We start from the raw sequence: 15545 nt of genomic DNA on the forward strand, positions 1-15545 counted from the left end.
TCACTGCAGATTCCACATGCAAATAGACAAAATACTGGCAAATTGCTGCAGTTTTCACCTCCGACGATATAATGTTTGAACCATGAGCACGTTCATCTGGTAACATTCGAGTTAGTGTTGAGTACTGTAGTACTGTGGAGTACTGTAATACTGTGGAGTACTGTAGTACTGTGGAGTACTGTAGTACTGTGGAGTACTGTGGAGTACTGTGCGTGAAGGTGCTGACGCTGCTAGAAATACCCTTGTTACCATGGCAATGAAATAATGATTTGAGCCGGTTCATCCATTTCCTCATTTCAAATGGTAACAACCTCCGAACACCCACGTCTACAAACCAGTCAGTCAAGTATAGGTGGACACAGCCCACGTAGGTGATGACGACAGGATGTACATATGTCAGAGAAAATGATTTAGACCCTAAATTACAATGTGAAACCAAAAGTAACGAGAACCTCGGTTCAGACCACGGTCCAGACTTCAGGTGTGAAAACACCCTGAAAGACCAAATCACAGTTTTTCTGTCTTGAAGTTTCAGTTTCGGAGTTCGTGCATCAAAATGAATCAGTGGGAAGAAGTTGATTGGATGATCCAACATTTATAATCCAACGCTGATAAAAACATGACTAACAACTTTTATTTGAATTTTAACACTAACTCGTGACTTTGTTGGAGTTGTGATAAAACAAGTTACTAAGTTACTTCCTGATCTCTTTCCTCTCTCAGTTTCCCTGAAGTCGTTTATCTCACTTCTCACCGCCTCCCCTCCTCCAGCTGTTCAGGTCCTTCTGTTTTCTCTTTCTTCTCTCTCACTTTATTTGTCTTATTACCTTTTCATTACAACTGTTTTCCTCCTCGTCAAGCTAGAGTCCTTTCATTTCGATCGAGGTCTTTCAGCCTTTTCTGGTTGTAAAAGTTAAAAACAAGCGGCCCCTCGTTGCCTCTCGTCTCAGCAGTGCAGTTTGAAGACGATCAGGACGATCCTCTTGTACTCCTTCCTGAAGTTGTGGTTCAGGGCGCCGTAGACGACGGCATTGAGGCAGCTGTTGAAGTACGCCATGAAGTAGCTGGCCGTGAACAGCCACTCCGGTATGGCCTGGCCCAACCTGGAGTCCAGCGCCACCGCCAGGCCGATCAGGTTCAGCGGCGCCCAGCAGACCGCGAAGAGCACGAACACCACGAACATGGTCAGAAAGTTGCGGAGGTCGTGCGGCTTGATTTTTGGTCGAGAGTCAGGCTTGACTCTCCGCCTCACCTGGATGACGAGGATCCAGATTCGCAGGTAGCAGTAGGTGACGATGCCGATTGGAAGGATGAAGTGCACCACGACCACTGTGATGGTGTACAACGAGCTGACCGACTGGGCAAAGGTGCAGGAGTACACTCGAGGGTCGTACTGGAGGGACTCCACAAACCAGTTTGGCACGATGGCGAGGATGGTGAGCGCCCAGACGAGCACCACGTAGCACATGGTGTTACTGTTGGAGAAGAGCTTGTCGTACTTGAGGCTGTGGCAGATGTAGCAGTAGCGGTTGATGGCGATGCCGGTGATGTTGAAGATGGAGCCGATGACGCTGAGGCCCATGAGGAAGCCGCTGATCTGACAGTGGAAGTAGCCGGCGATCCAGCCGTCGTGGAAGATGGCGGTCAGGACCAGAGGGTAGGGATAAATGGCAACCACCAGGTCAGCGAGGGCCAGGCTCACCACGAAGGCGTTTCCTGTGGAGCATGAAGAGGAAGAGGTGAGGTGTGTAACAATGATTCTGCTTCATCTTGGAAATAAAACTGTGTTTGAGACGACTTTGGGTAGAAATCAGAGTAAGAGCAGTGTGTGATGTTTTCTGACAGCGAGAGGGAGACATGGAAGAAGCTGAGAACACAAATGTTAAAAGCAGCACAACAACAAAAGAAGTGAGTTTATTCAACAACATAAAAATCTGCAAAACACAGACAGAACGAAAACAAAACAGAGACACAGACTGAACACAAACAGGAAGCAGGTGAAGAGGAGCAGAAAACGAAATAGTCTGCGAGTAAAAAAATAGACATAAAACCAAACTCTCCTCCTACGACTTGACTTTAACATCATCTGGATCATTAAACCTCATCAATAACACCTTTTATGCCTCCAGCATCGTTACAGGCTAATGCAAACAACTGTCCAACCCACACACACACACACACACACACACACACAAGAGAGTTTCTATCTCATATTTATTTACTCTTCAGTATTAAACTATCAGGCGTTTTTCTTTTGTCAGCATTATTGGTTCTTTGTGTGATCGTCTTTTCTTCTCGTCCCTGCTGATATCATCTGTTTCCACTCACATGAACTAAACAAATGCTTTTATGTTGAAGTAAAAGGCAGCAAACATAAATTTACATTTGCATTAATCCAGAAATCACACAGGTCAATATTTGTTTTGCATTTAGATTAAAATCATTTGTTGTTTCTGCTGCTGTCATGACAACAGGTGTGTTGTTTATTTACTGCAAACACAACACTCATGTAGCCTCATTTTCTTCATAAATTCCCTTTTTTAATTTAGTTTTTCGAATCATGTGACAAAGCCAGAGCTCCCTGCAGATACTGGAAACCATTAGAGATGAATGTAATTCTTTATCTCACTCATCTTAATCGTTTCCCTGCCACCACAACATCCTCCCTCAGAAATAACCACACAGAACAGGCATCGTCTGACCTTCACCTTGCTGAGGCTTCAGCAGTCCTCACAAACGAAACCTGAACATTCACTCGACTGTTGTCAGGCTGAAATGCTCCAGTGATGGAGAGGTGTGTCTCTGCAGCTGCTGTAATTGGTAAGTTTAGCTGCAAGCTTTTTATCGGCCCACGTGCCTCCTCACGCCCGGCGCGCTCGTTTAACAACATCTCGTTCTACCTGCTAAACTCTGCGGCACCATTCAGCCTTTATCACCCCCTGACTCCATCTTCATTATGAAGGAGCCTCGTCGTTAATATTCTGGAAGACGAGTCTTTGTCTCCAGTACATCACAGAAGCTAGTTAGGGAGGAGCTGTGGCTCGGAGCACAGAGACAGGGGACTTGTTAACCGCCAGTCAATATGTATTAGTCCGTGCTTCTGTCTTTATTACTGCGTTTGCCCTTTGCAACTTCTCCCAACAATATGGCCCCTCCTGTGTCAGCCGGAGCTATGTGTTAATGAGCCAGGAAGAGAAATGGTGCCAGTGGTTAGAAGTTCAATAAAAGATTCAGATAAAAGTATCAGCTGCTGTCGTGGCCTCAGGACATATTTAGTGAAAATGCTTCACAATCTTCAAGGAAAGAGGAAATGACAGTACATGGATGAAACAGTAGAAGAGAAAGTAATATTGCAAAAGATTTTTCTTCTTTAAGAAGATTCTCATATTTTAACCAGGTTCATGTTGTCCAGCTTTATTTACACACGTTCATCGAACACACCCACAACGAGGGGCAGAGTGATTTCATTCATCAGCTCCACACCTGGCGTTGGCTGGAGAATCAGTCCAGAATAATGGGTGGAGCTCCACCATCATCACAGTCAGACATCAAGAGTCCTCACTCCGGTCGCTAATGATGAATTAAACCCAACCTGCCATGCAAATGAGCCTGTTCATTAACACAAATGATGAATTAACGAGCAGAGATTTCCATCAGAGTCGTGTGATCTTTTCAAAGACGTCAGTTTTTACACATTGAGATGCAAATTAATGCAGCGTATCTACAATCTAATCAGGTGATCTGTTGGAGGAGGAGCAGCTGCTTGACCCTCATGAACCTCCTGCAACCTGATGTTCTTCAGCTGCTTCACACACACACGCACACGCACGCCTGCAGAGCTTCTCATCCCCGACAGTCTGATTCCAAATGAGACTCTCATCTCCGTCCCCTCACTCCTGTTTTATTTGTCTGTTCGAACAACGTGTTCGACTCTGTGTGACTCTGACGGCAGCTCTTCAGGTTGAGGGCTGATTTTAGTTTGAACTTGTCATGGTCGTGATTTTACCACCTGACCATATGATACTTTCAGGCCAACGAAAGAAACAGAAAACCAGATAGCACTGCCTCCACCAAGGAGTTCATGTCTATAGCCGCCGGCAGCTAGGTCACGTTGATGTCTCACAACAATCGCAGCCAGACGAAGTCCCTCCCAAACACAGCTGATCTGTGATCTGTGTCATGGGTCAGAGGGAATGTCAGTCTACATGTACTTTCCCCTCCACGCTCCACACAACCCCTGTTTTTATGCAGCCTCCTCTCAAACCTACAGGAGGTGTGTTTTTGAGGCTGCAGTGCAATGAACTGGACATTTTGCATTTCACTCCCACGATGAAAAACAAAGAGAGCTAAGACATTTAAAAAAAAAGTTAATTTCTGAGTCAGGATCTCAGGGTGTGAGGTTTGTTTTCCTCCAGCAGCAGCAGACGTGTCCTCTCTGACAGAAACACAGAGAATTAGAGCGAATGATAAAGTGTCCGAGCAGTTAGACAAAATAAATCACGGAGCTGTGGCAGCTCTTCTGGATCCTCGGGCCCAGATGTGCTGCAGCAGCACGAGGTCAGGCAGGTGCTCGTGATCAGGTCAGGGTCATCAGACATGATGTCAGAGACCAACACCGCTCCAGCTAATGTTCACTGGGCTGTTGAGCTTCCTGTCTCCTGTTCTAACATCTCACCTCTGTTCGCTGCGGATCAGGAAGTTTTACTGATTTTCATAAAGTTATCCTTGGATAAAAGTAATGCTGCAACCTGCAAATATCGAAATTTTTTATTTCATCACTGTTTCTTTCAACAATACTTAAACATAAAGCACAATGTTATTTTTTTATTATTTAAATTAAATATATTTTATGGAAAACATTCTCAGACAGAACAGGACAGAAATATCTGTGGTCTGGACCTGCACACTGAACCTGAACTGTAATGTTTTATTTCTGTTTTACAAACTCTACAAGAGAATTCAATCCTGCCATTAAAGACCCAGTAGGGCCTTGAACTATTTATTTGAAACAAGACAATAGTCCAAAAGTCCAGAGTCCAAGCTAACACATCAACAAGGTGCAGAGCTTTGAGTCGTTTGGAAGCGACAAACATTTCAGCAGAAGTCAGAACCTGTCCCAGAAGCAGCCACAGTCCTTGCCACGGGAGCTCAGGTACCTGACGCACACTTTCACTTTCTTATTAAAACACTGCAGCCAGAAAGTTTTCACTCTATTCAGAGTTCAGGACAAAATCCTGCTCCCAGACAAACACTATTGAAGTCAGACTTACTCACTGTGCACAAGCTGACTGCAAAACTCTGACCCTGTGGTCAAAATGCACCACAGACGCTCTTCCAACAAACTTCCATCTTTCTCTCTTTGCCTCTCATCATGTCATTACATTTATATTCATGTTGCAGTCGGGCACTGATGTGATGTAACGTCTTGCCCCTTGAGTTGTAGATGAAGTTGGTGGAGGGTTTTCTGTTTTGAATGTTAAAAAATAATCTTCTTTTGAATATTAGTCATGTGCATTACAGTGAAGGCTTGTGCAAACTTTGAATAACATGAAAAATATTTGTATTTTAAGGGCAAAACGTGACTGAGATTCACCAAAATCCCTCCGGTTCTGTCATGCTCTGCAGAGCTGCAGATTCTGAATATAACAGGTCAAAGTTTCATTCAAATTGCAGCATTTGAGCAGAGGGCTGCTTCGTGCACAGTATTCATGAAGTAGATTATTCGCTCCTCCTCGTGAACTCTGTGGCATCATGTTGTGCAGCAACAGCGTCGTCCCTCTGTGACACATAAATGTCCTTTAAAAGACATTGAAAATTACTTTCTAAATGGCCCACGCCATTTTCAAAAGATGTATTTTCTGTTTCCACAAATATTCCTTTTCGCATACTGGCCAGCTGTGACCCTGTTCAGGTGCCGCAGCCACCCGCTGCCGGAGCTGTGAAGGTTTAATGATGGGTGGCCATTACATCACATTACATTACTCCACGTGTGACCTTAAAACCAGTAGTTAACAAGCAGGATCCTTTCAGCGCAAGAGAAAAATGTGAAATGATCTCAACCGTCTTCCACTGAGACAACAACAGAGTTAAAATGCCTCAACAAACTCCATCTATTCAGTAGTATAGTCGACCCATTTCTCGATGGTTTAACAGCGAAATAAGATAAACACGCTAAAGACAAAATTACAAAACTCTTCCATGTTTTCTGGTGATTTGATTTCTGTACCTCAAAAGAGATCGAAACATTTACTATGTTTTCAGCATCAGAGGGGGAAGGTGGTTGGTTTGAAATGTGTCCTCTAAATGTTTCCAGCTCCATGAAGCCGTAGAGGAAAGAAGGAGCGACAACAGCAGCTTAAGATGAAGTTACAGTGAGAAAAACCATCAAACAGCCATAAGCTCAAATAAAACAGCAGCAACATGCATCGGAAAAAACTAAATTTAAAGTACTCATATTGGATTACACTTATAGATGCATCTATGTACACACAAATACAAATTATCCCTAAATTCAATTACATTGAAAAATAAACATTTCAAATAAATTTAAAAAATAAAATGTTTTCTATCTTTTGAATAAATCAAATAACTTGAGAGGGATTTCCTCAAAAAAAAACTATGAGTATACTATAACTTAACCTATAAAACTTCAAGTTCAATATTTTATATTTTACTTTGTGTTAAGTTTGATTGTATTTTTATCAATACTTGTACAAAACATCTGTCAGAAGCAGATGTTATCAAATCAGCAGCACATTTAGCCATTTATTAGAGAAGTGTAGTGAGGGTGAGTTTGTTCTGAAAGAGACAGAAACACTGATACTTAAAGGTTAATTTGATTCTTAGGATTTGTAAACGTCCTGTTTTATTTTGAAATGTCTGCCTGTTACTTCCTGGTGTTTTCCCTCCATTTTCGGCTGCACAGGTGAATCAGGCCTTGTGTGTTTAAAGTGTTTTTCACTTCCCTCTGTTCTGGTTCGTGGTTTCCTGATTCTCAGCTCTGGATTAACATCGACTCACGGTAAGATTTTTCTCTTTTGTTGTTTTATTAGAACCATTGAAACTGTTGCAGCAGCTGTTACGACTCTGAACAACTTTATTCTCTCAAGCTAACAAGTCAGTTTAGTTGTGTTTGGCTTCAGGTTGGTTTCAGTGTATTTTCCTGTTTGTACTACTTTCACCTCGGACGTTAGATTCCTGGCTCTCCTCGGTGGAGTTGTTGGTTTGAACTGTGACTTCAGCCTCGAGTAAGACTTGTCTTCAGAATCTGTTTTTAGTTCTTTCTCTCGGGTCGTTTGCAAATGTTGACAACTTAAGACCCTCAGATAACTAGACTAAGAGTTTACAGTCATGTTATTAAAAAGTAATTCTTCAGTTCTTCGTAAGATAAACTACAGTCATGAACAAATTGGATTATTTTCATTTGATGTTGGCACTTGATCATCAAAATCAGTCCAGAGTTCAACTACCTGTGAACCAGTTTGTAGAAATCCATTGAATAGTTAGGATATTTTACCCAAAGTGTTCGACTGACCAACCAAACATTGCTTCCTGTTCTCCTTCCTGTCCGTGTTGCTGAGTTTTCTACGTCATGATTCTCTATTTCTGTTTCATATTTTTTCAACCACGTTCAGATGTTTCTGTCGTCTGAGCTAACGACCGATGAACAGATGTCTTTAATCCTAGATATTCTATATAGTTTGATAATCTGATCAAACTGTGGCAAACTGGGTGAAAGTCGCTGCGACCTTCTGCGGAGAGTTCACTCATTTACATAATGAGTTTAATCAGTTGGGAGCTTCGGGCTTGTTGAGATTCATCGGAGTTCCTCAGTCAGCTCAGCTGCGTCCTGAGATGTTGCGAAGAAACTGAAGGTCAGAGAAGAATCATGGGCTTATTTTACTTGTAAATCCCCTCAGCGGGTGGTATTTCAGAGCACCCTCCATCTTCTTCTGGTTTCCAGCTGTCAGACCAGTTGGTTCGGGATTTAGCAAAAAAAAAAACCCGGAGAACAGCCATCTGCCACCTTGATTCATTCCAATCCCTAAAACCAACCAGACTCCATCTGTGGGGACTGTTGTCATTTGTCACGTAGAAATGTTTGAGTTAAAGATGATGTATCGTCCAAGAGGAACAGTGAAGTTTAGAGCTATGGGGCGATGAATGGCTCCATGTCTGACTTTTATCATGTATGCACGTCAAGCTCCGTGCTCTTCCACTGTTTGTCAAGTTTGTGGCAGTAATGTGCCCAAACATCTGATTTAATTTTAATGTCCATCCATCTACTTAAAGGGTCTCTAGGCGGCTGAAGCCAGGGGGGGGGGGGGGGGGGGGTTCTTGCTCGCTCGTTGTGGGAACTGTTGTGTTTCTCGTCATTATCTGAAGGTCTCAACCTTGCATGTAAAGTGCCTTGAGATAATGTGTGTTGTGATGTCACACAATACGAAAGAAATGTAAATCCCAGCCGATGGGGAGAGAGGCAGAGTTCATTCTACACAAGTGTATAACACACAAAGACAATTTCTCTCCAATTAACCACACTGTGTCTGTGGGAGGAAGGGAAAGTTGTTGATAATCAGCTGTGGAGCCGGAGAGTGGCGGGAAAGGAGAAAAACGGGCATTTGTCAAATATTAAAAAAATTATACATGGTTAGAATAACCTAAGAAATGTTCTATATTTAGAAATCACTTCAATGTGTTTTCATCGAGCAAAATATGGTGGAAAAACATGTCTTTTTAAATTTATAACACAATGTCAGTACTTCTCATTTATTCTGGTTTATTGACTTACTGCAGAGTTAAAGGGTTACACAGATGAAAACAGACGGAAGCGTAAAGACGATCGAAGCAGTAGATCACAAATCTATTGACATGAAGATACGCAGCTGTTCAGATGAATGTTTTCATACAGCGAGTGAAGACAGAACATATCCACAGTTTTGTGTTTCCAGGGGTTTTCACTGCAGGAGCACTGTGCAGATTCTAAATGAATAATCTGTCTGTTTTTGAGCAGATCCACTCACACTGACATGATGAACTGTGACAGGACCTTTCTGTCGATCAGGAAATGTGTTCCTGATGGGGCAGATGGAGAGAGAGAGGTGATGGATGGATGTGTGGGGGGGGGAAACAGTGCACAGGAAGGCAGGATAATTCAGCAGCAGGAGAAGAGAAGAGGTAGATGGAATTAGGGGGATCCGAGGGGAGGAAATGGGGAGAGATGAGAAACCTGACAGGGCCGAGGAGGAGGAAAGAGATGAGTAATTAAGGGGCGGGGTGAGCGATTAAAAAGGAGAGCAGAGAAAAGGTGAGGAGAAGGAGTCTGAGGGAATGAATCAAGTGGAAAGGACAAGAGAGGCAGGAGATGAATTGAGACAAGAGTCGGGAAGATGGGGTAACTGTAAAAAAGGGAAGGAGGCGGGTAAGAGAGGGAGATAAGAGAGAAGATGGAGGAAGATCAGATGAATGAGGAGGTGGAGAGAAGAATAATGAGAAAAGGGGAACGATTCATCCTGTTTTCCACCTCTAATCGTTCAGGGATTCCTGGAAAAGATGGAAAAGCAAGAAATAAATGACTTGTCTGTGTGTTGACTGAAAACTGTCAAGAGCTGAGGGGGGAACAGAGCCTGGCTGTTTATGTGTTGATTCATTGTGATGCTAATTTGTCACCATTAAAAGTCCGGGCCTCTGGAGCTGTGACCTTGTGACTGGAAGCTGCAGATTTTACAGAATTTGTCACCGCTTATATTCATATTAACCTACAAACTCCATCAAACCAGTTTTCTTTCCTCTAGTGTGTTACAGTCTTTTTTAAAGTAGAAGTTCTGCAAAGTTAAAAAGTCTGAAGATCCCAAAACACCTCGTCAGTAGTAACCGATACCAAAAACACCAGGGCTGCGTTCAGCCGCAACTAAACATAGAAAATGTTATTTAAACGTGTTGCTGTGACCATTTTAGTGACATGAACGCTTTGTAATTACCTTTAATTCTTAACAGGTTCTGGGAAACAATTATTAACAGAAGAAGCAGGAAAGAAACAAGACACACAGTCATCTTGTTCCCAATTATTCTCTGACATCTCGAGTCTTTAGGATGAAACTTCCCTTATTATTTCCATTATTGATTCTTCTTCTGATTATTTCTCCAATTAATCGTTTTGTCTGTAAAATGTCAGGAACTGGTGGATTGCTTTATAATTGTGTGGTAATGACATTACGATTTCCCCACAGCCCGAGGCGACGGCCTCATAGGTTTTATGTCCTTTTTTACGTAAATGTGATTATAATAGTTGCTGATATATTTTCTGTCGAGTGATTAATTGTTGCAGCCTTCTTCCTCTTTTTCATTATGTCCTTCAATCCTTCAACGATCGTAAGAAGCATTAGGAACAAGAAACAGCAGAGTGCAACAATTTGTTTCTCCCCTCTGTAAAAAACTTCTCTGTTGATCTGCATTTAGTTAAAATATAGAACAGGCTCATGGAAAAGCTGCAGACGCAGAAACATGAGTAACTTTATCATTAACTTAAGTTTTCCTGACAATTCCAGATGTTTGACTGCACTCGGCGCTTCATTTGGTTGCCATGGTGACATCATGATGGAATTACTGCAAGCATCAGCACCTTCACACTAGTTCACACTCTATATATTTGAGACCAGAGGTTAATATTCTCATATCCCACTAACAATAACAATAATAATTTCTAATATGATATTGATCTAATGTAATTTTAGAGTCCTGTGACTTCAACACATTCAGCATCTACACAGGATCAGAGCAGAGACGACACCTCCTGATGGACTACAGCTGCATGTGGGTTAAAAATGTAATAATAAATATGATATCATATAATAACACTTTATTTCTATAGTTGTTATCTAAACAAGGTTACAAAGTAGTTGACTGACTGCAGGGGAATAAAAAAAAAGGCATTTAAAGTCTTTCCTATAAAAACAGTAAAGTGCTGTCATCTCCACAGATCAGGGTTCGGTTAACTGGTGACTCTAAATTGACCTTGATAGCTTCGACATGTCCAGGGTGAAGACAGCCTCTTGACTAATGTCAGCTGGGATGGGTTCCAGACCCCTTGGATAAGCGGTAACGATAATAGATGGATGGATGTCCGTGGTGTCATCTGTCAGTTAGAATTCATGCATTATCACACTCTCACCTCTCAGACGTGAGCAGAGCAGCGCACTGCTCCATCGTGTCCACAACCTCGGCTGCAGAAGCGTGAAATGATAAGAAAACTTTGCAGCGTCATCAAATCATTTAAACATTTAAACCCTAAAACCAAACACCTAACACCTGTCGTATTAAAGTTTGCCGACATGCCGACACATTCGCAGCTTTCCGTTTAAGTTCGCAGCATTTGGTGACGAGCGTTTAATCCCCTGCTCAGAATCTTCTCAGTGCATCAACCTCCTGTTGATCTGAGTCCATCAACACAGACCTGAGTTCAGTTCTTTCACTGGACGACAGCAGATCGCTCAGGTTTTTCAAAGAGGAGACATAACCTTCGTCTTTCATACTCTCGTGGCTGTTTTGGGGGTTTGAACTTGCAACCTCTTGACCTTTCTCAGACAAGAAGAGCTTCTCAAACATGAACTGTCTTTTTATGTGAAGGAATGAAGGATTGAGGGGGGGGGGGGGGGGGGGGGTGCGGTGAATTGATTTTCTGCCAGGACTGTTCATTTTGAAGCTTCACAGGAAGTTAGGCTCCAGTGCTCCATTAAACCACCCATCAATATTTATTTATTATTGTACAAGTGCAAAGAAAGCGGACGTCCTCACTTTGAGTTTTGAATGTGATCGTTACTATGAAGGCTGACTCTGTGGGAGCGTGCCTCTGAGTGAGATATAACAATTAGGAGCCTGGATTGATTTCCACTCTGTGTGTTTGAGGCTTCCTAAGTGCCCAGGTTATTTATGCTCAGCGGCGCTCTTCAGGGCTTGTGGTCCACATCTGAGGCTGAGAATCAGATTTGCGCATCGATTACAGTGAACGTCCGACTGCGGCTTCACTGCTTTTAGTTTCCAAAAGTCCTTGACCGAGAGCCAACGTGGCAAATCTCCCAGTCTGCAGCTGCAGCGCTGCTCCAAACGTCTGGAGCGTAACTGTCACTGGTGTCAGACACTAACGCTGACAGATTTCCTGTCAGAGCTGCACTCTTACACAACACAACACGTCAAACACGCGCCAGCGTGAGTCCAGTCGCCTGCGGCGGCAGCAGCAGCAGCTGAACGTCTAAGTGTCCTTGATTCACACATTAAGCAGCAATCTGGTGAAGTCACTCAGTGTGACGGTGGGAGACAAATGCAAAGATGGAGAAAGTTACAGAAGCAACATTTCCAACCATGTTTGTTTTTTGAATCATCTCAACCTGAACAGAAACTTTAGTTATATCAAATTGTTGATCCTCAGGGAACAAGTGCAGCAGACACCGACTCACATTAGTTTCAGGTTTTAAATGATCTGTTTTTATGCAGAACTTGATTCACACAACCTCACACAGTGCATCTATGTTCAGCACTTTCTCCATCACACATCACTTACAAAGCAGGAATCAAACCACCGACCCTCCGTTTAGTGCGCTCTACCCTCTGTACAACAGTAATGCAGTTTGTGTGTTCCAATAATAATCATTTCTATTTCACATTAGAGTTTATAGTGAGATTTTCATTTTATTTAATTTTCTTTCTTGAGCTATTCCAGCAGGTGAAATTGAGTTTATGAGATAAATGCATATGCATTAAGAAATACCTTTTCTTCTTACACTTTGTTTTGAGTTGAAACTATTGGAATATTATATGTTGAATTTATAAAAACACGCAAAGAGTAAAAAACAAAACAAAATTAAAAGTGAAAAATGTTAATGTAATAATGGGCTTAAAAAATGTAACATGGACACTGCAGCATAAAGAAAATTCATTTTAACCTTTAACCAGAACAATGCAAATACAAAGTGACCAACATCAGCCTCTACCTGCTTTCCTGAGCTTCTTGTTCCTGAACACGGACACGATGACCAGCAGGTTCCCGATAACATCCACCACGATGGTCGTGATGAGGACGCCGGCCAGCAGGGTCACCGCCCAGGGGAAGGAGTGGTGCTGCTGACCCGGAGCCCCTTCCTCCCCCACCGGCGTGGAGTTGTGCGGCCCCATGGTCCCTCCCACCATGGTGGGCTCATGGTCCTCCAGGGACATCAGTTGCGGGAGGTGCCTCGGGTCGACGAGTCGCATCGGGTCGCGGAGGGTCGGTCCATACAACATTACGCACGGGGGTCAGACTATGCGCACCGGGGAGCTGTGCGTAATGGCACCGGAGCTACTCGTCCTTTAAGCGCTGAAGTTTCCGCACAGGACATCTCGTTTCTGTCTGTCTCTTGTATTTGTCCTGTTGTCTACACGTGTAGCTTCACTGTCACCGGACACAAGAAGAGGGAATCTGGACTTTTACGCTCAAGGCATCTTCATCGCGCAGCGAAAAGACGCACGGACACGCGTTTAAACACGAGCACGTGCCACGAGGTTTCCGGTCTGTTCCCATTCAGAAGAAACGACGCGCTGTTCTCTCTCGGGCCACGCGCTTCGTTCTGTGGAGTGAAGTTCCCGCGCTGCAGCTTTTCATTCACAAATCCCGATTCATGATTCCCGCTCCATTCACACCCGGAGCCGGTGCCGCGCTCATTCAGGAGCAAACTTCCACTTCGTCTGTGCGTCTTTGGAGGAGGCTCACGCGCCTTATAGGAGCCGACAGAGGCTCCCTCCCTCTCTCTCTCTCTCCATCTCACACTCACTCTCTCTCCATCCCTCCCTCTCTCTTTCTCTCTCTCTCTCCATCTCTCTCTCATCCCTCCCTCCCCCTCTCTCTTTCTCCATCTCTCTCCTCCCTCTGTCTCTCTCTCTCTCTCTCTTGCTGTTGTCTATCCCCTCTGGTGATTCGCTCTCCTCCACATTCTCTCCTCTGTCCTTTCCTTTCTCCCTTCCACTCTCTTCTTCTTCTCCTCTGTCCCCATTTCTTTCCCTTCATCGTTTCATCCCTCCAAGTTTTCCCACTCGTGCGTAACACGGCTCCACCACAGATTCATCTCCCTCCGTCAGCTTCTCGTCGTCTCCTCCAGCTTCATCATATTCCTCTGACACGTGAGGAGGAACTTTTGGATCACGCACGTTGAACCTTTACGCACCAGCCCGTTCATTCCCTCCATTCAGCTTCATTTAATTCACTGCAGGACTGTAGTGTTTTTAATGATATATCGGGTTTCAAACATTAGAAATATACAAAGGGACTTTGACTGTTGAGTGATTCATTTCCCAGCTGTGACGTTGGAACAGATATTCCTCAGTTGGAAAACATCCAGCGAGTTAACGGCAATTATTTAAAAAATACACTTCGATGTTATTGGCTCTTGGCTATTTGTCCAGGTCTTTGTCTCATAAAATAGAAAAAGACGCAAACTTGCAATTCAGAGACATTTCCAATTAATCCCGTGGCTGTAATTCACCTGGAGGGCAGAGTCAGTGTGAGTGGAGCCAAAGAGCTCAAATAATTAGTATTTCACTCCGGCCCCAAGACAGAAAGCTCAAATTTTATTTTACTGTTGGCAAATATGATCACATACAAAGGTCCCGTCTTTTTCTTTCTTTATCTTTTATCACGCTTGCGTTCTGTTTATATGAGTGAGGTCACAAATACTTGGAGCGAGATGTTTCACGTAGTCAGAAACATCACAAATGTAATTTTAATTGAACTATATGTATTGTTTCTACCCCTTAGACCCCCGTAGACCTCCATTCACTCCAGACTAGCTCATGAGCGCCCCCTAGAAGTTCTCCCTAGATTAGAAAATCTCTGGTTTCTTCTGTTTCTCACTTCGCTGTATCGACGGACGACATGACAGAAGTGAAGCAAAATCATTTAAATCGCCCCCTGGTGGCTGGCTGCAGTATAAGTCTAAACCCCGTCTCCTCCGTGGTAGCAGATAGGAAAAACGCGTCAAATTGTATTTTCTCAATCTGATCACACTGATTTTCAAGTGGGTTTTTTTTGGGGGGGGCATAATGATCGACAGCTGTGACTGACTCGTGATTGGTTGAGCCCGTGTTTTGGCTGGATCTCGTCACCGTGACTACAGCCCCCGACCGCCACTTCGCAAACTGAGGCTACACGTGAAGTCCTTGGCTCAAGATGGCAGCCTCTGTATCCGAGATTTTGTTGCTTCATTTTCTGAACAGTGGACGGAAGTGGAGACACGTCGACCATCTTTATTTAAAGTTCATGGATTCAGTGTGTGTTTCTCAGATTAACTGTGAACGTTTCATATCATCGCTTTCATCGTTCTTCTTGTTTTTATCCCAAACAAACCTGCTGCACAACCCCCAGAGCAAAAGTACATAACTCCATCCACATGAGGAAAAGTCTTCCTGACAAATATTGCACGATTTGCCCCCCCCCCCCCCAAAAAAAAGAGTTGCATCACCCACTTTCTGCCAGAACTGAACCTTGCAGCACAGAAACTACAAATAACATCAGATTGAAA

General features: G+C 43.4%; 1 protein-coding gene across 1 annotated transcript; it reads right to left on the reverse strand.

The window, feature by feature from the left end:
* Nucleotides 1-799: 799 nt before the first annotated feature.
* On the reverse strand, nt 800-13406 carry mtnr1al (melatonin receptor type 1A like). Its single transcript, XM_069532055.1, has 2 exons — nt 12987-13406; nt 800-1716 (listed from the first exon to the last, which is right to left on the reverse strand). Exons 1-2 carry the CDS (start codon nt 13273-13275, stop codon nt 947-949), a joined length of 1059 nt encoding a protein of 352 aa, XP_069388156.1. The 5' UTR covers nt 13276-13406; the 3' UTR covers nt 800-946.
* Between the last annotated feature and the right edge of the window lie 2139 nt (nt 13407-15545).

The sequence above is a fragment of the Paralichthys olivaceus genome, chromosome 9 (assembly GCF_024713975.1).
Source record: "Paralichthys olivaceus isolate ysfri-2021 chromosome 9, ASM2471397v2, whole genome shotgun sequence".
Classification (NCBI taxonomy): Eukaryota; Metazoa; Chordata; class Actinopteri; order Pleuronectiformes; family Paralichthyidae; genus Paralichthys; species Paralichthys olivaceus.

Excerpts from the sequence above, each read along its gene's own strand:
- mtnr1al (XM_069532055.1), bottom strand. The coding sequence starts at position 13,275 with ATGTTGTATGGACCGACCCTCCGCGACCCGATGCGACTCGTCGACCCG. Across the intron at positions 1,717-12,986 it reads CAAGAAGCTCAGGAAAGCAG|GAAACGCCTTCGTGGTGAGC; the intron begins GTAGAGGCTGAT and ends CATGCTCCACAG.